Source organism: Pelophylax lessonae, assembly GCF_965119305.1.
Source record: "Pelophylax lessonae genome assembly, chromosome: 6".
NCBI lineage: Eukaryota > Metazoa > Chordata > Amphibia > Anura > Ranidae > Pelophylax > Pelophylax lessonae.
In genome coordinates, this window is record NC_138773.1 from 73,086,740 (window position 1) to 73,109,853 (window position 23,114).

The following is a 23,114-nucleotide window of genomic DNA, read 5'->3' on the forward strand; positions in this document are numbered from 1 at the left end:
GATTTTTGTTGGTCAATAAGGTTATACATATTTTCTAAAGTGTGATGGTTTATAAACCAAGGATTCATCTACTTTATCCAGTATGTATTGTATATTAAATCATTCAATAAAGGTTACTTCTAAGACACTGTTTCCAGAGTATGCTAGGCCTTCTAACACAGAAATGTCAAATGAGGCATCTGACATCTGAATGACAGGTGGGTTTTGCCACCAAGTACTAAGTCATGTTTTGCGAAGGGGTCAAATACTTTTTTCACTCATTAAAATGCAAATCAGTTTAGAACTTTTTTTAAATGCTTTTTTCTGGATAATTTTGTTTTTATTCTGTCTCTCACTTGTTGAAATAAACCTACTATTAAAATTATAGACTGATCATTTCTTTGTCAGTGGGAAAACGTACAAAATCAGCAGGGGATCAAATACTTTTTTCCCTCACTGTACACTAGTCATGGTGGTCAAAGTACATCAACCCATGGGTCTCTAGTATCTACCATATTACAAAAACTACTAAACTAGATGACCCCCTACCGCTGCATAGAAATAAAGGTGTTCCTCCACAGTAAGTCCCTGAAACAGCACATCATGCTGGGGACAAAGCCCCAGATTACGCCTGATGAGAGAGGTATCTTTTGAGATCTCATAGCCACCAATGTAACATTCACCAGATGATGGGGGTAAAAGGCCTAAAAAAAAGGGCAGAAAAGAGTGATTTAAGTTAACATGTCAGTTCTACATTGCTACAACACATGAATGGAAACACAAAAAGGTCAGTAACCTCTGCTTACCTGTCAGCATGGACAATGTAGTGCTCTTTCCTGCTCCATTGTGTCCCAGTAACACAGTTATCTGTCCCTCATACATGTTAAGGTTGAGATCCCACACAGCCACACGCTTCTTACCATTCACGCGGAATGCCTGAAAGATAAAAATAAATTACAAAGGTTACTTTGAAAGTATTTGATAGGATGCTATGAACTGTGGGCTGTATGTTTTTTTTTTTCCTCTCTTTTTGTAATAATTACACATATGTATACAGAAATATAAAAAAGGAAAAAAACTGCGCTAAAAACGAACTCCAACAAAAGTTATTTTAAAGCAGCAACCCGTGAGATATAAATAGTTCAGAAATTGGACGTCAACGTTTGATGAAACGCGTAGGGAAGAGCAAAGTGCTGACGTCACCGCAATTCTCGAGTCCCGGCTGGACGGGTGTTGTTAAATTTGCCGCCCGGTATAATTAATTCTAACGCGATTATTGTACTTCCTTGACACAAGTGCATTTTAAGGTTTGTTGAATAAAGCTTTTTAAGAATTTTATGCTATGTGGAGCCTTCTATATTTTGGGTACTACTTATGATCATATCGTCTGGATGTCCGGTTTACATGCTGCAAGAGGACTTTCACATGACACCTAAACGCCCTGGCTGGGTATAAAGCCACAAGTGATAATGACCTTCTGAGATAGGGGGTCTGTGCAAGCTGGTAAGCAAGCACTTTACCTATTGTGGTGGCGGTTCTTTTAAAAGATTATACATTTTAACCGGTTAACGACCGCCTGTCACAGTTCTACGCCGTAGGTATACGTCGGTCACGCGCCTGCTCGTCAGCAGGGACTCCGACGCACGGGGCAGGCGGCTCCGATTGCCGCCTGACACCCGCAATCGTTCCCCGCTGAGAGAGTAATCCCTGTAATGATCACAGAGCGCCTGTGATCCTTCTATATAGGAACACAGGTCTCTGTAATCATTTCACAAGCCACACCCCCCACAGTTAGAAACACGCCCTTAGGTACACATTTAACCCCTTGATCACCACAGTGATAACCCCTTCCCTGCCAGTGTCATTATTACAGTAACAGTGCATATTTTTAGCACTGATTACTGTAGTAATGTCACTGGTCCCCCCAAAAGTGTCAAAAATGTCAGTCAGGGGTCCGATCTGTCGCAATGTCGCAGTCTCACAAAAAAAAAAAAAAAAAAAAAATCGCAGATCACCGCCATTACTAGTAAAAAAAAAATTTAAATTACATAAATCTTTCCCATAGTTAGTAGACGCGATAACTTTTGCGCAAACCAATCAAAATATAGCTTATTGCTATTTTTTTATCAAAAATATGTAGCGGAAAATTGGCCTAGAATGTTAAAAAATGTTAAATTTTTACATTTTTTTGGGGAATGTTATATAGCAGAATGTGAAAAATATAGTTTTTTTTCAGAATTTTCAGAATCTTTTTTGTTTATAGCGCAAAAAATAAAAAATTGCACAGGTGATCAAATACTACCAAAAGAAGGCTCTATTTGTGGGGAAAAAAGGAAATCAATTTTATTTAGGTACAGCGTCCCATGACCGCGCAATTGTCCATTAAAGTAACGCAGAGCGAATCATAAAATATGGCCTGGTAATTAAGGGGGCAAATCCTTCCCGTCCAGAAGTGGTTAAGGTCACGGTGGATGGTGGTGATATGGACTAAGAACACTTATCACTATATTACATGTGGACTGTATCAGATCATGCGTTGATTTGGTGTATGCAGTTAAATCGCATTAGCGCAACTCTGAATAAGTATATGTGTCCAGATGATAGGTTCATGAAGCAAATAGCACCAGCACTTCTGTCAAATAAGTGACTTTCAGATAGTGGTATTTTAGGAAGATCCAGGTTATGCGCTCCCTTCCTGCTCGCATACAAACTATGTTGGCAGATAGAGATTATGCTCTTTCCTCAAAATAAAGACATGAGATGGCTCTGTGTTTGAAAAATGAAATATGCCCAGGCAATCTTCCCATCTTCAAATCAAGGACAAGGGACGTGTAACAATATGTCTTTAGAAGCCATACAAAAAACAGAGGAAGCTTGCATGGGCTGCATCTTGACAGCATGGGCTGCATCTTGGCAACATGGGCTGCATTCACATTTAGATAGATTTAGATAAATTAAAGTAAAGCAGATGAAAAGCTGCACCCCCAAAAATATATCATGTGACATAAGAGGAAGTAAACCGTCCTCTTCAACTTGTACCTATAGGTGATCCTATGATAAGGCTTACCTATAGGTACTGTAAATATCTCCTAAACATGTAACGTTTAAGAGATATTTACTTTGCATGCAGCCAGTGACATCACTGGCGCATGCGCTCTGAAGGAACGGTCGCTCATGCTGTTCCTTCAGAGCCCCGTGCTGTGACCGTCGGCTCAAGCGCACCATCAGATGGCCGGATGCCGCAAACCCGGAAGAAGGGTGACCGAACGTGTCACCCATGAGACAGGTGAGCGGGCGGCACTGCGAGGCTTCGTTTTAAGGTATTTCATAACGAGCTAGAATGCGATGCATACTAGCTCATTATGTGTTTGTCTTTCAGGTGTTCGTCAACCTCTTTTAAGAAGAAAATGATTGGAAATGAAAATTCATCTTGTTTGCTAAGTAACAATGAACCTGAGACAAACAACCACCAACAATTTATATATTGTATGAAAGATAAAGGGTAGGCTGAGTTCATCCACTGAACTGTTTTTGCAATCAAAAGGCTGTCAAAGGTGGTTGTACTAAAACTACTAAATAACAGCTGTGTATAGCAGGAAAGTGAGAAGTCGAAGGAAAATAAAAGTTTTACTACGTATTATCTGGAAAGTTTGGGAGTGACATCAACTAGATATGAAAAAGGCAGAATCATACCTTTGTTAAATGTTTAATACGAACTCCAGGTATCAGATCTGATGGTTCTTCTTCCAGGTATTCCCCTCTCAGCACCTTTTCTGGATCTTCATCATCCTCCTTCTCAATAACCTCTGCGTTTCTGGGAGTCCCACACCAATAGGAAGGCTGAAAGGTCACCCATAAAAATGACTAAGTGATCTCGACAATGTTATCAAACGTTCAACTATATTTGATAGCTACTTGACGGGAGGAGATGTACAGGTGCTAATGTCATAAGAAGGTGCACAACATCATTGCACATAAACAACTGGATGAAAACAAGAAGTTAAGAAAAAACAACATTCACTTCTAGTGCAAATGGTCGTATGAATATTGGCATAGTTTGAACTAAAGTGGGAAGGTTTACTGTAACACATGGGAAAGAGCTTTACTTAAAGCGGAGTTCCACCCAAAAGTGGAACTTCCGCTTTAGGGAGTCCTGACCCCCCGACATGCCACATTTGGCATGTCATTTTTTGGGGGGGGGAGCGGGTACCTAGTTTTGACAGGTACCCGCTCCCACTTCCGCTCGGAGCGCCGCGGCGCCCTGAGCGGAAGTTCTCCTCTCCCCCTCCCTCCCTGCAATCTTCAGGGACACGTCAGAGGTCCCAGAAGATTGCCGGCCAATCACGGCGCGCAGCGCGACTCGCGCATGCGCAGTGGGTACCCGGCTGTGAAGCCGCAAACTGTAACAGCCGGGTGCCCACAGCAGTGATGCCGGCGCCGAGGGAGAGGATCGAGGCTTCCGGCGGCCGCATCGCTGGACCGTTGGACAGGTGAGTAAATGGCTGGAACTCCGCTTTAAAGTGGAAGTAGACTCCACTATTTTTCTTTAAATAAATGGGTCCCCGGGATGATTTCCTAGTATGGACCACATATTAGCAAATTATGCAAGGATTGCCTGTTTAAGGCTAAGTTCACCTTTTTTTAAAAAAATAATAATGCACATGTTTTTGCAGGTAAAAAATGTGCATTTATTATTTTTTTTTTTTATTGTAAAGCATTGCACTCGCGATCAGCAGATCACGGGTGCAATCTTAGGCTCCTGCAGACTGAGTAAGGTCTGCTCATGCTTGTTTTTGGATATCAGCCTCAATTAATCTTCACAAAATCTTCTCCTGGAAATGTCAAAAAGCATTTATTAAAATAAAATAATTCCATTTACATTATAAGGTCCCATGTGAGCACTCACAACTTGTTCTATCTCCGCCTCTATTATATGCTGCCCAATACTGGAATTCTTCCTCTGTCAGCTAGGTATATACTTTTATTAGTATAACTTCTTTTCTGGACATCACTTCAATTAAAGCTGGGCACTACTGCAATCTTAATTGGACAGTCTACTGCTTTTTATACACATGTAGTTCTTTGCTCACATTGAAAAAAATTGGTGTTAATTTAATATTATTTATCTTCTTACTTTCTAAATCTGTATAATTAGGTTTAAATAACTATTAATCTTTTTTTAGTCTTTCGACCTAAAATGTATTATTGATCCTTGAGTACCTTGTTTTGTTCCTTTCATGTATAGCATATTGACAATAAAAATATCCTTATAAATCAATATGTTCTGACTCTAGAATCTGATTATACAGATATGACAGGAAAGATCCCAAGCACAGGAAAAAAAAATGTGTATATTAGAAAAAACAGAACACAACATGACAGCATTTACTGTCAGTAACTTGAAGCCACAAAGAAAACAGACAAATATTTCAGGCTTAGCAAAAATTATACTAGATGAAAACAATGCTGTGAAACAAAACCTTTGGAAAAAGAGGATCTTTAACTTAAAAAAGCCCTATAAATTAAACTAAGCAAGATGGTGATGGTGGTGGTGGTGGTGTGGGGGGGGGGGGGGGGGTGACACTGGACTTACCAGAATACAGAAGTACCAAGGCTGGGGAACTCCATAGTCTCCCGGCATAACAGCCTCCACATACCACCCAATAATGGAATAGAGTACAGAATCAAGCAGCAGCATTCCCATGACTTGACACAGAGTGAAGTTGTCATCCACACTAACCGGTGTCATCAAATTGGACCATTGAGCTCCAGTACCTATAAAGAAAAAGATAAGAAAATAAGAGACGACTACCATGTGCAATATATTATTTTCAGAAACATTCTTAATGTGCTTGTTTTACTCCTGATGGGAATGTTGTAACCTACACTGACCTTTGCCCTCAAACATGCCGATGAGTTGAGCTCCCATGGCCATGCCAACATTGGAGATCAGACAGGAAACCAGCTTCTCGCTGTGGGTTATCATGTCGTAGCGTGGTGAGATGAAGAAATAGGGGATATAGGAAAAGAAATACAGGAAGCCACCAGCTGCAGCTGCTATGTTTGCTAAAATACACAAAAAAAAACAAAGTTCACCGGTTACCTTCACAATCATTGCTAACATGAAATTCCACTATCCTGGAATAAAATGAATCCTACCTCTGGAGAAGAAGCTGCTTATCATGAAACTGAAGGAGATGGTGGAGATTGCAAAGACCATCAGATAGCAAAAAACTAGAGTGGGGTCACTTCGTTTAAGTACTGCTCCCTGTCCGCTGACCTGAAAACAGAACACAAACATTTTTTTTACACAATACTGTAGTGTACAAGGCTGCTAAAACCTCTCTTTCATCAGTGAATTCTTCATAACATACTGTGGAGAAAAGGTCATAGAATTCCTGTGTTTTGGGGCCATGAAAGAGTGGGGGCTGAGACTGCAGGTGAGATCTCCTTTCCAAGAGTTTAAATCCAGGACTTTTAAATATTTGAATAACAAAGGACATTTTAATACTTGCATAATCTTAACAAGCAGCAATTGGGCTTTACAAAAAGCCCTCACTGATCTATGTAGCTGCAGACACTGTGGAACAAGTCATCTTCAAAATTTACAGCAGAACCCCTGAAGTTGCTAAAGTCCTTCTCCCTGTAGTTCAGCTCATCCTGCTGTTTCCTTTAGCAGTGATTTAGCATCCTTCCAATCTAATCTCCAATGGAAACAAAGCAGGAGCTCTGGAAGTGGGAGCATGTTTTGCTAAACTGTCGAGGGAACAACTTTATTGACCTTAGTGCTTCAGCTCAGAACTTTGAGAATTAATTGTTTCACAGTGTCTAAAGCTACAGAGGTCTGTAGGGGCTTATTTTAAACTTTTTTTATGGATTAAGAATACGTAAACACCTTTGTGTTAATAATTAACTGCAATAAACACCCATCTAAAAGAGTAAATGCAATCTCCAAACTGAATTGTATAAAACAGTTATCAATATCCTAAAGCTGAACTCCAGACTTATAGAAAAGGCACAAATAATGCAGCTTTGTAGCCTTTACCATTTCATTAAAATTATTTTTAATCCAAATATCTGGACTTAACTTGCTATTCGCCATTTGCATTTATTGTACAGAAAAGTTCAGAGGGAGAGGGAGAAGCAGTAAAGAAACCAATTAGTCATGATGCAATTTATGGAGAATACAGATAGATGAAGAGAGCAGAGTGAAAAAGAGATGGGTGCATCTGTGTGCTGCTTCTTATTTCACTGTCCACTCACAGTCTAGGTGAAGAACAAGACCTGTAAGTGTTACTAAACTGCAGAGAAGTTCAGGTCTCCTTCCCTGCCAGACATGGCTGTGCAAGTCTCCAGACTGGAAGGATGGAAAATTGGATTTTTGTAAGATCTTACCGTAAAATCCTTTTCTCTTAGCTCATTGACAGACGTAGTCCTCTTTGATTCACATCAATTGGGTTATGTTGTCTCCGCAGGAGTAGGACTAGGCAGAAAGAAAAAACGTTCTGGCTCCACCCTAGGGGCAGTCCCAGAGGGTATATCCTCCCTCTCTCTGCTACAGGAAATCAGTTCTGTTGTAAAGCAGTAACAGAGAATTTAACCCAACCCAACTCAATGATAGAGGGGCGGGTACTACGTCTGTCAATGAGCTAAGAGAAAAGGATTTTACGGTAAGATCTTACAAAAATCCAATTTTCTCTGTCGCTCATTGACAGACGTAGTCCTCTTTGATTCACATCAATTGGGACATCCAGAAGCAGTGCCACAAATGAGGGGTGGGATTGACAGTAATCAAAATCCAATCTAGAAGGCCCAACCGGTGCCAACTAGAAGTTTTAAAGGCTCATTATAAACAAAGAATGAGACTCAAATAAAAATTTCCAACGGAAAAAAACCCTCGAGGTAGACCACTGGTCTCCTCAAATTGCGGCCTGCAAAACCTTGCGGCCAAACGAGGCATCCGACGATGCCATTACATCAACTTTATAATGTTTTGTAAAGGTATGCACCGACGACCAGGTAGCCGCCTTGCACACCTGGACCACTGACTTAACAGGGAACGGGGGCTCCCGACCCTTAATAGAATAAGCCTGTACCACCGTCTGCCTGATCCATTTGGAAATAGTCGCGGCAGATGCAGGCAACCCCTTTTTGGGTCCATCCGGGACCACAAAAAGTGAATCCGTCTTGCGAAACGAGTCTGTCGTTTCCAAGTATACCCTGATCGCCCGGACCACATCCAAGGAGTGTAAAGCAAACTCCCGAGGATGACTGGGCTTAGGACACAGGGAAGGTAATACAATTTCTTCATTCAGATGAAATTCTGAAACCACTTTTGGTAGGAAGGATGGATTCGGACGAAGAACCACCTTATCTCTATGAACCACCAGATATGGGGAACGACAAGATAATGCAGCCAGTTCTGACACCCTGCGTGCAGAAGTGATAGCCACCAAGAAGGCCACCTTCTGGGACAACGTAGGTAGAGGAATCTCCCTAATATCTTCAAAGGGAGGTTTCTGAAGAATCGACAATACTAAATTAAGATCCCAGGGTGGTAACGGCGCGCGCACTGGCGGAGCCAGATGTCGCACCCCCTGGATGAAATTCCGCACCAAGGAATGAGTAGCCAAAGGCTTCTGAAAGAAGATAGCTAATGCTGAGACCTGACCCTTGATAGTGCTCAAAGCCAGTTTCTGCTCAACCCCTTGTTGCAGAAAAGCTAATATTCGACTAACCGAATAAGATCGTGGGTGGAACCCCAGGGGTTCACACCATGCAATGTAGGACTTCCATGTGCGATGATAAATCTTTCTGGAAGTCGCTTTCCTTGCTTTAACTAGAGTAGGAATAACTGAAGCTGACAAACCCTTGTCCTTCAGCACCTGGGTCTCAATAGCCAGGCCGTTAAAGCCAGCGATCGTAAAGCAGGATGGAAGATCGGTCCCTGAGACAGTAGGTCCTCCCTGAGAGGAAGTCTCCACGGGACGTCCGCCACCAGTCTGACCAAGTCGGCGTACCAAGCTCGGCGAGGCCAGTCCGGAGCTACCAGGATTACTGGAATTCCTTCCTCCTCTATCCTGCGAAGAAGTCTTGGCAGTAGCCCGAGAGGAGGGAAGGCATACATTAGCTGGTATTGCCCCCACGGGGCGACCAGCGCGTCTGCGGTCTCTGCTAGAGGATCGCGGGAGCGAGCCACAAATCTCTGTACTTTTCTGTTGAATCGTTATGCCAACAGATCCACATCCGGGGTGCCCCAACGTAGGCACAACTGGTGGAAAACTTCTGGATGGAGGGACCATTCCCCCTGATCCAGAGTCTGACGGCTGAGATAATCTGCCTGCCAATTCTCCACCCCCGGAATGAACACCGCAGAGATAGCTGGAACAAACCGTTCCGCCCAGCGAAGAATGCAAGCCACTTCCTTGGCCGCCCGGACACTCTTGGTGCCCCCCTGGTGATTGACATAAGCCACAGCCGTGGCGTTGTCCGACTGGATCCGAACCGGGCTGCCCTGGAGCTGCTCGGTCCAGTGAATCAGACAAAGTCTGATCGCTCTCAGTTCCAATACATTTATCGGTAACCTGGATTCTTCCGGGGACCAAAGTCCCTGAACGGATAACTGACCAAGAATTCCTCCCCATCCGGATAGGCTGGCATCCGTGGTCACTATCGTCCAATATATTGGCAGAAATTACTTTCCCTGGCTGAGCATCGGAGACCGAAGCCACCAGACCAGAGACTCTCTGGTCTGTTTGCTCAATCGGATCCGATAGTCCAGGGATTCCGGATTCCGATTCCATCTGAGAAGAATCTCTTGCTGAAGAATTCGGGTATGGGACTGGGCAAATGGGACTGCTTCGAAGGAAGCCACCATCAACCCCAGAACCCTCATGCAAGTCCGAAGGGAAGACCAGCTGTTGGATAGTAACAACTGGACTGCTGATTGAATCTTCCGGAGTTTCCCTACCGGAAGGAAAACTCTTGTCCTGAATGTGTCTAGAATTAGACCCAGGTATTCGAGCCTCTGGGTGGGAACCAGAAATGACTTCTGCTGGTTCACCAGCCACCCGAATTCCTGTAAAGAAATTATAGTAATTTCTATGTTTTGTAGCAGGGTCTGTGGAGACTCTGCATGAAGCAGGAGATCGTCTAGGTAACCTAGAATCGATATGCCTCTTTGGCGCAGTAGTGCCAACATTGGGGCCAACACCTTCGTGAAGACCCGAGGAGCCGTGGCAAGACCGAAAGGTAACGCCACAAACTGATAGTGGTTCTCTTCTACGGAAAAACGTAGAAACCGCTGATGTCCTGCGTAAATGGGAATGTGAAGATAGGCGTCCTTGATATCTATGGACGCTAGGACATCCCCTGAATGCAGGAAGGCTGCTACTGTGCGAATGGATTCCATTTTGAATTTTCTTATGTTGACAAAGGAATTGAGTGCCCTTAAGTCCAGAATTGGACGCACTTTGCCCTCTTTCCTGGGTATTGTAAATAGGTTTGAATAAAACCCTTGAAAACGTTCTGTCCAAGGAACGTGGACTACCACTCCTTGTTGTAGTAAATCCGTGACTGCTCTCCGTAGATCTTCTAAACGATCCGGGGATAGTCGGATATTGGAAGGGAAGAATCGCGCCGTGGGAGAGATCGAAACTCGATCTTGTACCCTGATCTTATGACTTCGCAAACCCACTTGTCCGGGATTCTGGAGAGCCATGGATCCGGGAACCGGCGAAGACGTCCCCCCACCCCAGTTATGGGTGGGGGGCGCACCTTCAGGGTTTAGTAGACTTATCTTCAGGTCTGGAAGGGGCGGGCTTTTGCTTGCCCGACCAACGTCCCCTGAAGCCTCCTGAAGGAGCTTTGGAGGACTTAATTTTTTCACCCGCGGGACGAAAAAAAATTTTTGTGAGCAGAAAAAGAAGGCCCTCGTCTTTGACGAGGTCCTTTACCCTTAGCATTTTGCGGTAAAAAGGTGCTCTTTCCTCCCGTGAGATCCTTAATGATCTCATCTAAGTTGGCTCCAAATAAACGCTCTCCTGAAAAGGGGATATTAGCCAATGCTTTTTTGGAACCTTGGTCGGCTAACCAACCTTTTAGCCACAGTGTACGTCTGAGAACCACTGCTGAAACTGATGCTCGCGCCAATAATGGAGTGGCGTCTAACGCCGCATCACACACAAACTGTAACCCCTGTATCATCTGTTCCAACAAATCTGATACCGCCTGAGGGACCTCTTCTAAGTCCCGGCGTAACCATTTGGTCCATTCAGTTACAGTCTGTGAAACCAGCCCAATAGCAATTATTGGTCTGAAAGCTGATCCAATCAAGGAAACCATGGTGCGAGACATAGCTTCTATCTTGCGATCCACCGGATCCTTAAAAGACGGAGCGTCTTCTAATGGAATAACCGTGGCTTTATTCAATCTAGCAATTGGTGAATCCACCACAGGTGGTTCTGTCCATTTCTTAATGAGGGTTTCCTCAAATGGATAACGCCTGTTAATGCGTTTAGAAATAGCAGAAGTGCGTTTTGGCAGATTCCATTCTTCTTTGATCGGATTGCCAAAACATTTGGGCAATGGAAAAACCTTCGCCACTTTGATGCGTTTTTTAGTCCCAAAGGGGATCTCTGTCTCAGCTACTTCCGACGGAAAACCCTGTAATCTTAAGGTTTCTTGAACAGATACAATTAGCGCGTTTACCAACGCTTCCTCTCGGGCTATGGCTGATGCCGAAGCATCCTCCTCACTGTCTGAAGAGACAGTACCCGAGACACCAATCCCAGATGAGGTACCTGCAACTGCAGAAATAGGCTCAGATTCTGAATCCGAAGTTTCAGATAACATGGGGTTAGGCGGGGGTCGCTTCCTTGCGCCCTGTCCCTGACAAGCCACTTCCACCCGGGACACAAAGGTCTCCATAATAGCTGACAATGATTCAATCGCAAGCGGGTGCTGGAGGATCCTGCAGACACCTCGAGGGGATCCGGTGGAGATACATAAGTGGCAGGGTCCATGTTAACCCAGGACACTTTGCCAGAAAAAAATTTTTTTTTTTTATATGTATCCCCCTAGCGCAATAGCGCCCCTCAGTGTACCTGCTTCTTGACCCCCACAGAGAGAGAGAGAGAGAGAGAGAGAGAGAGAGGGACCCTCAAGGCTCACCACCCGATGCAGAGAAGTTTCCTAACAACTGCAGTCAGCGTTTGTCTCTTACAGACTGGGAAGAACTGTGTTCGTTTTCCCGGGTAGAAGGAAGTGGCTCCGCCCCCTGTGTACGCCTTCCGGCGTTCCCAGCTCTCCTCGAGGTTAGCTGGGCTCTTCAAACATGGCCGCCCCCATACGGGAGACAATAGACTCCAAAAAAATGGCAGCCGGCGTGACCTGCGGACATTCGTGTTCCTGGTCTACAGCAAAATGCGGGCGGATTGCCGAAGTATCGTCTTCCCAGCACATCCACCTGCATACCACACTAATGGCGGTTTATCGCTCTGCAGGAGGTCCACTACAGTCAAGGTAGGATTGTACCTCCTATGTCTGCTGTAATACTGCAGTCTGCTGGGTAGAGTGTTAGCTCCCAAACCAAGTCCGCTTGCCCACCAAACACATTGCTGTATTTACAAGGGGGACTTTTATAGTGTCAGAAAGATACTGACCATGTATGGGAGGGGCCCATATTCCAAAATGCCTCATAACGAGGAAAAGGAAACATTTACTCACCATACCGAACCGACAGGCACCCTCTCTTCACAATACCCTCTCCACCGGGGTGGGGGGTTGTTGACCACTCCGGACGCCTCGACTCTCTGGTTCCTGGCGTCCAAGCGAGACTTTTAACTCGCAAGGTCAGTCCCTCCAATGGGACTCTGTCGCGGCCGACCCAGCGCGGAGCTCTGGTCTGCACGCGCTCGTAGGCAGAACCGGGGTGACCACTGGATCTCAACATCCAGCCCATCGCCCGGCCCCGCATACTTACTTGAATGTGTCGCGGCCGACCAAGCGCGATGCAATGGTCTGCGCGCGCTCGTAGGCCGGCTGGGGTGACCACAAGTGTCGCCCAGATCCGGCGTAATTTGCTTGAAGATCTCACAGGAAAAAACACTGGAGAAACTACCTAAAAATATTTTTTCTAAAAAAAAATCTTGCCAGGACCAGAGATCCCAGCAAGGAACTTAGGTCCTTACTCCTGACTAGACAGAAAAAAACTGATTTCCTGTAGCAGAGAGAGGGAGGATATACCCTCTGGGACTGCCCCTAGGGTGGAGCCAGAACGTTTTTTCTTTCTGCCTAGTCCTACTCCTGCGGAGACAACATAACCCAATTGATGTGAATCAAAGAGGACTACGTCTGTCAATGAGCGACAGAGAAATGCAAATCCTTTGGCAGGCAAAACAGCTCCCTTAAAAGTATTTAATTTGCGTATCCACTTGCTGACAAGGCTTTTTCTGGCAAATTTTGTTTACAAGTTTAAATCATTGTTTTTTTTTTATAGAAAATGACTTATAACCCCCAAACATTACACATTTTTTTGCAGAGACCCTAGGGAATAAAACTGCGATCATTGGAATTTTTCATGCCACACGATATTTACACAGTGGTTTTGCAAACGCAATTTTTTTAAAGAAAAAATACACTTTAATGAATTAAAAAAAACAATACACAATAGTTACCCAATTTTCTGTATAATGTAAAAGGATGATGTTACACCAAGTATAGATACCTAATATATCATGCTTTAGTCCTGCGCATTCTCGTGGAATGGAGACAAAATACAGTACTTCAAAATCTCCATAGGCAACGCTTTAAATGCATTTACAGGTTACCTGTTAAGAGTTACAGAGGTCTAGTGCTAGAATTATTGCTCTCACTCTAACCTTTGCGGCAATACCTCACATATGTGGTTTGAATACTGTGTAAATATGCGTGCGTGACTTACATATATGTGTGCTTCTGCGAGCGAGCACGGAGGGATGAGGGCGCTTAAACATTTTTTCTCTTATTATTTATTTAACTTTTATTTTTACACTGTCCCTTTAATTTTTTTTGATCACTTTAATTCCTATTACAAGGAATGTAAACATCCCTTGTAATAGAAATAAGGATGACAGATCCTCTTTATGAAGAGATCTGGGGTCAAAAAGACCCCAAATCTCTTTACCTTTAAAAGCAAAAGAATTATTTTCTTCTATCCTGAACTGGATGCGACGTCAAGGCCAGAGTCGACCAAACTCTTAACATTTTGATAGTTTCTCGGGCAAACCGGAGGAAACGGTAAGCCCAAGAAACACCGGTGAGCGTCTGAAACTGTTCTGGCAGCTCATGACGGGGGGGACACCCCCTGATGAAGTCACATTGGACTAAGCGATAGGCAAACCGGAAGTGTCACCGGAGGACAAGCAGCTCGTGGATGATCGGTCTTGTTTATTGTCTAAAAAGGGTTTTAAGCTGTTTCTTAATAAAATTTGGGAAACATTATCACACTATGTGGGGTTTCCTCTCTTTACACATCATTTATATAGAGGGGCTATCCAGACCACCACAGACCGGATATCACCCATTTCAGAGGGTCATCAGTTGAGACCGTTTCAGGAGCCCCCCCTGGAGGCACCTGGAAACACAAATGAACACTCTGTATGTCTATATGTTTTAAATACACTTTACATTTATATTACTTTAAAAGCAAGTCACATAAGTTCAGTGACAGCTGGAAAGTGTTTAGTGATATTGAAATCACAAATTCAAATCTTAGTCTTGATGTGAAATAAACTTTGTTTCTACAAAAGCAAAAACTATAACATGCAAATCTGGGGATGTTATACGTTATTCTATAGTAGGAGGTCAACTGTTCCATTTTAAATAGTGCCTAATACTCTTTGCTATAATAATACAAACAACAAAATAGCTAACTGGTAATACAGAGAAGATCAATTTTGTCACAATTATTTGAGCTGTAACTTCTGGTCAGTGAAGTTATTTTAAAACAAAAAAGAAAAAGCACAAATAAAATGTTAATAGTTTTTTTGTAAAAATTAATCATAATTGAATCCAGCTTGCATTATGATTCATAACACTGCTTCATTTACTGACCTGGATACACAGGAGCAGAGTAACAAAGAAGATAGACACTAACAGCAGGAGAAAGAAGTGGATGAACCAGGCAGTGGAATGAAGCCAGGACTTGAGCCCCATTACACGCATGTATTCCTGAAAAACACATAGGTACAAGAAAAATGTTAGTAATAGGCTCAGCATAATGTGGGCCCAACAAGAAAGTGATATTAAAGGCTTGTGTTTTATTTTTTATAAAATAATAAGCATTTCATATTGACCTGCTCTGTGCAATGGTTTTGTACAGAGCAGCCCCGATCCTCCTCTTCATGGGTCCCTTGTTGGCGCTCCTTGCCCCTCCCCCATTGGCAAGTGTCCCTGGACAGCAAGCCACTTGCTATGGGGATCTTCATGCGTGCTCCCTCCCGAGCCACCTCTGTGTGTCCACCCCTGTGATTGACAGCCAATGGCTCCCGCTGCTGTGTCTTAGCCAATGAGGAGGGAGAGACCCGCTGCTCTCGTGAACATCGCTGGATTGAGCTGGGGCTCAGGTAAGAATTAGGGGGGGCTGAGGGGGATGCTGCACACAGAAGGTTTTTTTCCTTCATGCATAAGGCAAAAAATCTTCTGCCTTCACAACCACTTAACTCTTCTCCTTCTGCTTATAAATAGTTTTTTTATTTGATGATTAAAAGCCCTTGTATTAAAGGTCCCATTTCAGGAGCAGTTCTTCAGTTTAAATTACTTCTTACGCAAAAATCTCTGCTACAGACCCAAGGCTAACTGATTCTTCAGTCCAGAATAAACCTTCCAAATTCAATATTTTTTATTTATATAGCAATGACATTTTAAGCAGCACTTTACAAATTGTACATTGACATTAATCCCTGCCCTTAGATTACAATCTAAGGTCTCCATCCCACACGCATACAGTAAATGCACATACTAGGGTCAATATAGACAGAAGCCTACCAGCATGTTTTTGGTGTGGAAGGTAACTGGAGTACCTAGCGGAAACCCATGCAAGTACAGGGAGTATATGTAAACTCTTTACAGGTGGTGTCCAGGTTTAGATTTAAACGGAGGAGTCTAGTACTGCAAGGCATAAGTGCTGCTAACCACCACCTGGGCACCAGGACCAAAGGCAACAAAATCTGAAGTTGGACAATATGCTATATACTGTATATCTATGAGAAAGTTACATATGCTCACCTTCAGCTTGCGCTCCTTCTCCAGAACAAGGGCCCGAACAATGCTCAGAGAAGTGTATGTGAAGCTGAGCATAAGCAGCAACGGAAGCTGGTTCTGGATGGCCAGGATGAAGAGGTCATTGTCGTAGGGAGGAAAAGGGAACCGTTGAATGGAAACATCAATGTTCCTGAGCAGAGCCCGTCCTGTTTCATTGGCATGGTAATACATTATCGCTCTATCTACATGGTGCTGAACAGCAAGGAAGCCTTCTCTTTGGTATCCTGAAGAAGGGAATAAGATTTAAAAGGACCAATACACTTAAAGCTATACTGGTTAAGAGTGCATACTAGAAGGCTGACCCAAGTACTCCTTTCTTAGGGACAAGCAACAAGTTGTCTTTCCTAGAGTTCCTGGCACTTATTCCACAAACCACTTTCCATGTACTATCCATTACAAGCAGCAATACATAAATCCAGTTAAGGATCTGCAGCAGTCTCAATACGGTGCACATTTGCTAAAGTTTGCAGTTCCTCCAGCATTTTCCCAAGAATGGAAAAAAACTTTTATTTTAACAATATAAAATAAAGATGGGCATATATACACAATAACTAACCCCTGTTATTTTACACAGCTACCACACGTTACCCAGTGAATACAATGGTAGAAGGAGATTACAGTGAAAAAAATTCTTACCTGGGTTACCACCAGTTTTATCTTTTCGCTCACGTGGCCCTGGCATCTGGAAGAGTGGGTAAAGGTATCTTGTGTGCCAGTTTCTATCCACGTTTGGGTTTAGGCCTGTTTGCTCAGTAACAGGAGCATTCCGAGGGCTGTATTTGAATCGTAATTTATATCGGACCTGTAAGAATAACAAAAAAAGTGATTTTATTTCCACAAAGTGTGTTGCTGAAAAGGAGATACAATGGATTATTACCTTGCTGGTGGACTGTAACAGAGGTCTGTTAGGGTTGTCACCTCATCCCTTTAAAACCAAACACATGATAGATACACAGGTTCTGAGGCTAATTTAATGCAGACAAGGCACTAAGTGAGTTTAATTACCACCTCAATCAGGCACAGAACCTGTGTATTTAATATGTGTTCAGTTTTAAAGAAGTGATGAGGTGGCAACCCTAACCCCCATTGAGATATTAAAGTGCAGTACTAATCCCTACACTGAAGGCAGGACACATCTTAATGTCAATACAAGTACAACTATACCTTTATTTAAAAAAGAAAATCTTTTTAAAGATCCTTTATAATAAATTCATTGTGCACTATTGGAATGAAACTAATTGAAAAAACATAAATAAATAATAGATTTTCCTGCCAGTGACTCCCCCTTCCTTGAGAAAGGTGGCAGTGCTGCAGAGAATGCAGTGTATTTATTGCAGCATTGTCATCCTTAGCAGTTGTCACAGCTGGCTCATCAACCATGCTGAAGTGGAATGTCGACAACCGTCCTCACTTGCAAGCAGAGCTGGCCACATATATATATATATATATATATATATATATATATATATATATATATATATATATATATATATAAAAAAAAGGAGTACTATTCAGAATTATGTCAATAATACAGAACACCTAATTAAATATATCATCAAAATGCAAGAACTGGCAGCAGAGGGACATGGACCACCAAACTAAAAGAAGGGGGAACTGAAGAGAGGAGGTGCAAAACGAAACCCTCATAGGTCACTAATAAAACAGTTAAGGTCCAAATCAACATTAAGTGCATTGGGTATGTGGACCTGTGTGTCCATCTGGATTCTCTCTAGCTCAGTCGTTTAGAAAAATTACCCCTTCTCCATTGCTTTGTAACCTTCTCTATCTCCCAAAATGTTAGGCCTCTAGGGTCTTTACTGTCACATAGTTTAAATGATGAGAGACTGTCAGGGAAGAATCCCAAGAAGGCCTGGCAAATATGCCAATGTCCAATATGGCCATGCTAATTCGCGCATGCACATTAGCGAACGGCACACAATGGCGAATCTGCGCAAGCGATGGCGAACCAGCGTACCCAAAGAGTGCTAATTAGCAGTATTCATTGGCCTATAGAAGGACACCAGTTGCTCTTACAAAGTGCTGGCTTATCATCAGCCCTGTATCCTGTGTTCCGGTGATTTGTGCTTCTGCTTGATTACCTGTTACCAACCCGGCTTGCCCCTCACCTGCTCTGGCTTCTCCTTTGGCTCTAAACTCGGCTTGCACCAAAGACCAGCTCCTGCCTTATTCCTGAATGACTTCCTGTGCTTTACCCCAGCTTGATCTCGACCAGGCTTCTGCCTCTGCTCCTGACTGACTTCCTGTGTTTAACCCTCGGCCAGGCTTGTGGCCTTGCTTTCTGCTTCACCCACCTGTCAAGACCTGCCAGCACCTCCGGAGAATCATCTACTGTGATCACTTGGAAGCTCTTGGGTTTGCTCACAACTGGAATCATCAGGCAGCTTCGTAATCAGGTAACCAGTGCATCTTTGGGCATAGCACCCTCTGTCACCACCTTCAGGGGTGCTCTGCACTCAGCCGCAAGGGGAGCCCTCTTGTCACCTCAGCCTCCAGTCTGGTTCATGACACAGACACTGTTTTTTGCATCTTTTTTTTTTTTTAATCACATATTCCCAAAAGGGCATTCTGGCATGTAGATCACACCCTCTGTTGGGCATGAAATAAAGTCTTTACTTATTACTTCCTCTAAATAGCTGTAGCAAGAAACTCTTTCTGTATTTTGCAGCTGTCATTTGTACTAGTACAAGCCTTGCATCTCCAACAAGCAAAGAACCCACTTCCCATACAAAACAAAAAAACCAGCTCCTTTTGGGGGGGGGGGGGGGGGTGGTCTATATTACTTTTAACCAATTTTTCCCTCGAAGGGAAAAGTGAACAAAACTAGGGTATTCAGGTAAAACTGGACTTAAGTATCTGTCCTTTTTTAAAAACCCCCCAATATTTTCTCATAATTTTTCAATGTTTTTATGTTGCACATTATAACCAAGGACTATGGGAAACGAAAATTCTCTATTTCCCACATGGGAATTCTTATTCGTATTGGCCTCTAATCAAAATAACCCTTTTTTGTACATTCAATTTTTCCCTCCTCCTCCTCCTTAATAAATGTTTCAATGTAACCCTTTTTTTAAAAGAATTCTCCAACCATACTGGATTGTTGGATAAAGACTACTAGTGCAGTGGTAATCTCACAACCTGTCCTCTGGGTATATGTGTTAGCCAAGAAGTATGGTGACCTCTATCAGAGGAAATATAGGTGTTTCGATTGGTGGGTTTAAAGAAGGTCTTACTCTTAATCCCATGCCCATCCACCTTGATAACCCAAGAAATTCCAAACACAGAACATAATCCAACAGGGCGCCATACATCTGGAGGATGTGAGGGATGGAGCTCTCTTGGACCCTGCCTCTGACATAGGGAAGACCTTAGCACCTCCTGATGATGTCACAAGGGTAAAGAGAAGGAGTACTTTACCTGCTAGAACATGGAAGTAAAAAACAAAAAAATGTAGGAATTCATTGGTGCAAGAGGAGCTGCCGGTATCAGTCCAACTGGGCGATAATCCCTTTATGTCCAAAGGTTGCCATTAGCCTCTCACTCACACAAGATACATTTTTTAATTAAAAAAAAAAAAAAAAAGTAAAGGGTTTTTCAATAAACATTTTTTTTCGCCTCATTATTACCTGCAGAGGTAAGGGGTCATCACTGTTGTTAAAAGTATGATCAAAGACCAAAGCAGCCAGAACATTGCCTGACTGGTTGTCGTGTCTGATAAACTCCTCAAAGTCATCTTCTGTGGGAAATCCACGGGCTGTGGAGACATATGGAAACATACAGCTTACAGAACTCCACTCTAAACAAATGAAACTTCTTGCAATCAATTTTAGAAAGCCAAACATCTATATCACTTTTTTGAAGTATCTATGGATGTCATGAAGGAATAAAAGATAATGAACCCATCAGACACCCATATGGTTATTGCTAAAGAAGTAACTCACCTAAGCAGCCATAGCAGTATGAGATATATCATCATGATCATGGATGTCTTTAGTGATCCAAGTCTAGACAGGTGCAATCTACATTCTCTACTGCATGCAGTGCTTGTATAGAATGGCAATACAGCTCGGGGAGGAAGTCAAGAGACACTGGATTTCTCTAGGATTTTCCTAGTCCCCTGGAGTAACAGTCCGGTTGGCTACACTGGATCCAGGTGACCCTGGAGGCCATCTTGGGTCATACAGAGTCTTTCTAAGTCCCTGCCCCTGGGGCTAGGTATGCATTTTGCGAGTGGTTAGTGCAGGGACAGGATACTTGTCAGTCAGGGACAGCACTAGCGGTAGAGGTTCCAGAGTAGAAGGGAAAGCATAGGGCCTATGCCTCTACTTCAGGAACCTCCCCTTTGGGTTTGACTGGCCAAGCCACATTCCACTCCCTCTGCAGGTGCTGTCTTCTGCTTGGGCCTACCCACTGCTGACTCTCTGCTCCAACTATTGCAAGTGCCCAAGTCAGATGAGCTTCCTGCCAGGTTTGTTGTACTGTTTACAAGTTCTGCAATACATCAGTTTCTGCTATCTGGGACTCTGTGTTTTCTGCCGCACCACACTGCACTCACCGTATATACAGTACATGCTTTCAAATGAAAGATAAAGAGACTCTTATTCTACCAAAGGTGTCACTGACTAACATGCAGGAAAGTTACCATAGTTGTGATTAGCCACAAGGGCCGGCAAAGTCGATATTATACTTTTTTTTAGAAAGAGCCCTCTTTTGGTGGTATTTAATAGCCACTGAGCTGTTTTAATTTTTACTTTATAAAAGGAAAAAAAAAAAAAAAAGTTTCCCTTTCAGTTATTTAACCAAAAATGCAAAATGCCAGAACAAAACCCCTGAAATGATCCCCCTGTGCTGAGTAAACATGGAAATTAAGAAACAGGCCGGCTTAGAGGGGGTTAAAACATAGAGCCCAGTGACAGTGCACTAGACACATTCTCTGAAATTCATAAAGACTGGTATGGACAGATTTTGCAAAAGTGACTTGCTTGCATTCTAAAATTGCGCATTTTAAAGCTACCTGAATTTGGTGCATAAATCTCTGTCAGATCCAAAAGGTGTTGCATGTGCTTCATGAATTTGGCACGATACATTAACCACTTAAGCCCCGGAAGATTTTACCCCCTTCCTGACCAGGGGGTATTTTGCGATTCGGCACTGCGTGACTTTAACGGACAATTGCGCGGTCGTGCAACGCTGTACCTAAACGAATTTGGCGTCCTTTTTTTCCCACAAACAGAGCTTTCTTTTGGTGGTATTTGATCACCTGTGCGATTTTTCGATCATGCGCTATAAACACAAAAAGAGCGTACATTTTGCAAAAATAGCAATATTTTTCACTTTTTTTTATATGAAATTCCCCCCCAAAAAAATGTAAAAATCAAAATTTTTTAACATTTTCGGCCAATTTGTTTTATGCTACCTATGTTTGGTAAAAAAAAAATAGCAAAAAGCGTATTTTGATTGGTTTGCGTAAAAGTTATCGCGTTTACTAACAAAGGGAAAGATTTTTGTCATTTTTGTTGTTTGTTTTTTTTAACGCGTAATGGCGGCGATCTGCAATTTTTTTTGCGGTACTGCGACATTGCGGCGGACAGATTGGACCCTTGACTGACATTTTTGACACTTTTGGGGTTACCAGTGACATTACTGCAGTAATCAGTGCTATACATATGCACTGTTACTGTAAAAATACACTGGTAGTGAAGGGGTTAACTTTATTTGAGAGGGAGGGGCTGTGTGTGTCCCTAGGGGCGTGCTTTCTACTGTGATTGGCTGTGGCTTGAGCTGTAAGGACACTGATCAACAGATCTACATAGTAGATCCGTGTGATCAGTGTTTTTACACCGAGGAGAATGACAGGCAGCTTGTTTACACAAGCTGCCTGACTTTCTCCCTCTCCCCCGACGATCGCAGAGTGACCGGCGGACATCGGATCCGCCGGTCACACGCGCGGGGGGGGGGGGGGTCCGTGACCACGCGGGAGCGCGCCTCCGGGGGCGCCCGCTCGCTCCCTAGACCCTCACAAGCAAGTGACGTAGCCCTACGTCACTTTGCCTGTGAGGGGCTGACCGCCGACGTAGATAGTCGTGCGGCGGTCGGCAAGTGGTTAACAAGAGGAATTAATGACAGAAAAGTGGCGTGGCAGCTTTATTGAATTCCACCTATAAAATTACAGGTCATGCACTCCTGTTGGCTCTGTATGTTTATTCAGTAAGCTTCACTGTCCAATAGAAAGTGTGTACATCGTGGAGCCCACGCATAAGCATAGAAAAAGAGAGATATTACAATGTAGAACCCTGCGGACTAAGACTGGGATGCCATTAAAGTTCATGTGTGTGTAAAGACAGGCGTACCAATACTTTTGACAATATAGTTTAACTACTTGCCGACCTCTGCGCATAATCATGTAGACACAGCAGGAGCCAGATTGCGGAAGGAGCGGGCTTGATCGCCGCCGGCCTCCCGCAATCTTCAGGTAGAATGACAGAAGAGCTGCCTGCCTATGTAAACAAAGCAGGCGGGTTTTCTGTCAGAGATGCAGGGAAAGATAGTGCAATTCAGCTAAGCTGAATCACAGATCTCTATCTGCCTCTGTCCAATCCATCCCCCCACACAGTAAGCACAAATGGGAACACATTTAACCCCTTTGATCACCCCCAGTGTTAACCCCTTCCCTGCCAGTGTCATTATACAGTAACAGTGCATATTATTTAGCACTGATTACTGTATTAATGTCACTGGTCCCCAAAACAATGTAAAAAATGTTAGGTGTCTGATCTGTCCACCGCAATGTCGCGGTCCCGACAAAAATTGCTGAT

General features: G+C 43.3%; 1 protein-coding gene across 2 annotated transcripts in view; it reads right to left on the reverse strand.

Moving 5' to 3' along the window:
• Positions 1–23,114, reverse strand: part of ABCA3 (ATP binding cassette subfamily A member 3) — an 899,850-nt gene that overhangs the window by 54,088 nt on the left and 822,648 nt on the right. For both annotated transcript variants that reach the window (XM_082262135.1, XM_082262134.1), the window contains exons 5-14: positions 19,926–20,053; positions 16,918–17,083; positions 16,246–16,505; positions 15,073–15,189; positions 6,139–6,259; positions 5,872–6,045; positions 5,573–5,754; positions 3,673–3,819; positions 786–915; positions 529–683 (exon numbers count right to left, since the gene is read on the reverse strand). In XM_082262135.1, the coding sequence (XP_082118261.1) occupies positions 529–683; positions 786–915; positions 3,673–3,819; positions 5,573–5,754; positions 5,872–6,045; positions 6,139–6,259; positions 15,073–15,189; positions 16,246–16,505; positions 16,918–17,083; positions 19,926–20,053 (1,580 nt within the window). The remainder of the gene's footprint in view (positions 1–528; positions 684–785; positions 916–3,672; positions 3,820–5,572; positions 5,755–5,871; positions 6,046–6,138; positions 6,260–15,072; positions 15,190–16,245; positions 16,506–16,917; positions 17,084–19,925; positions 20,054–23,114) is intronic.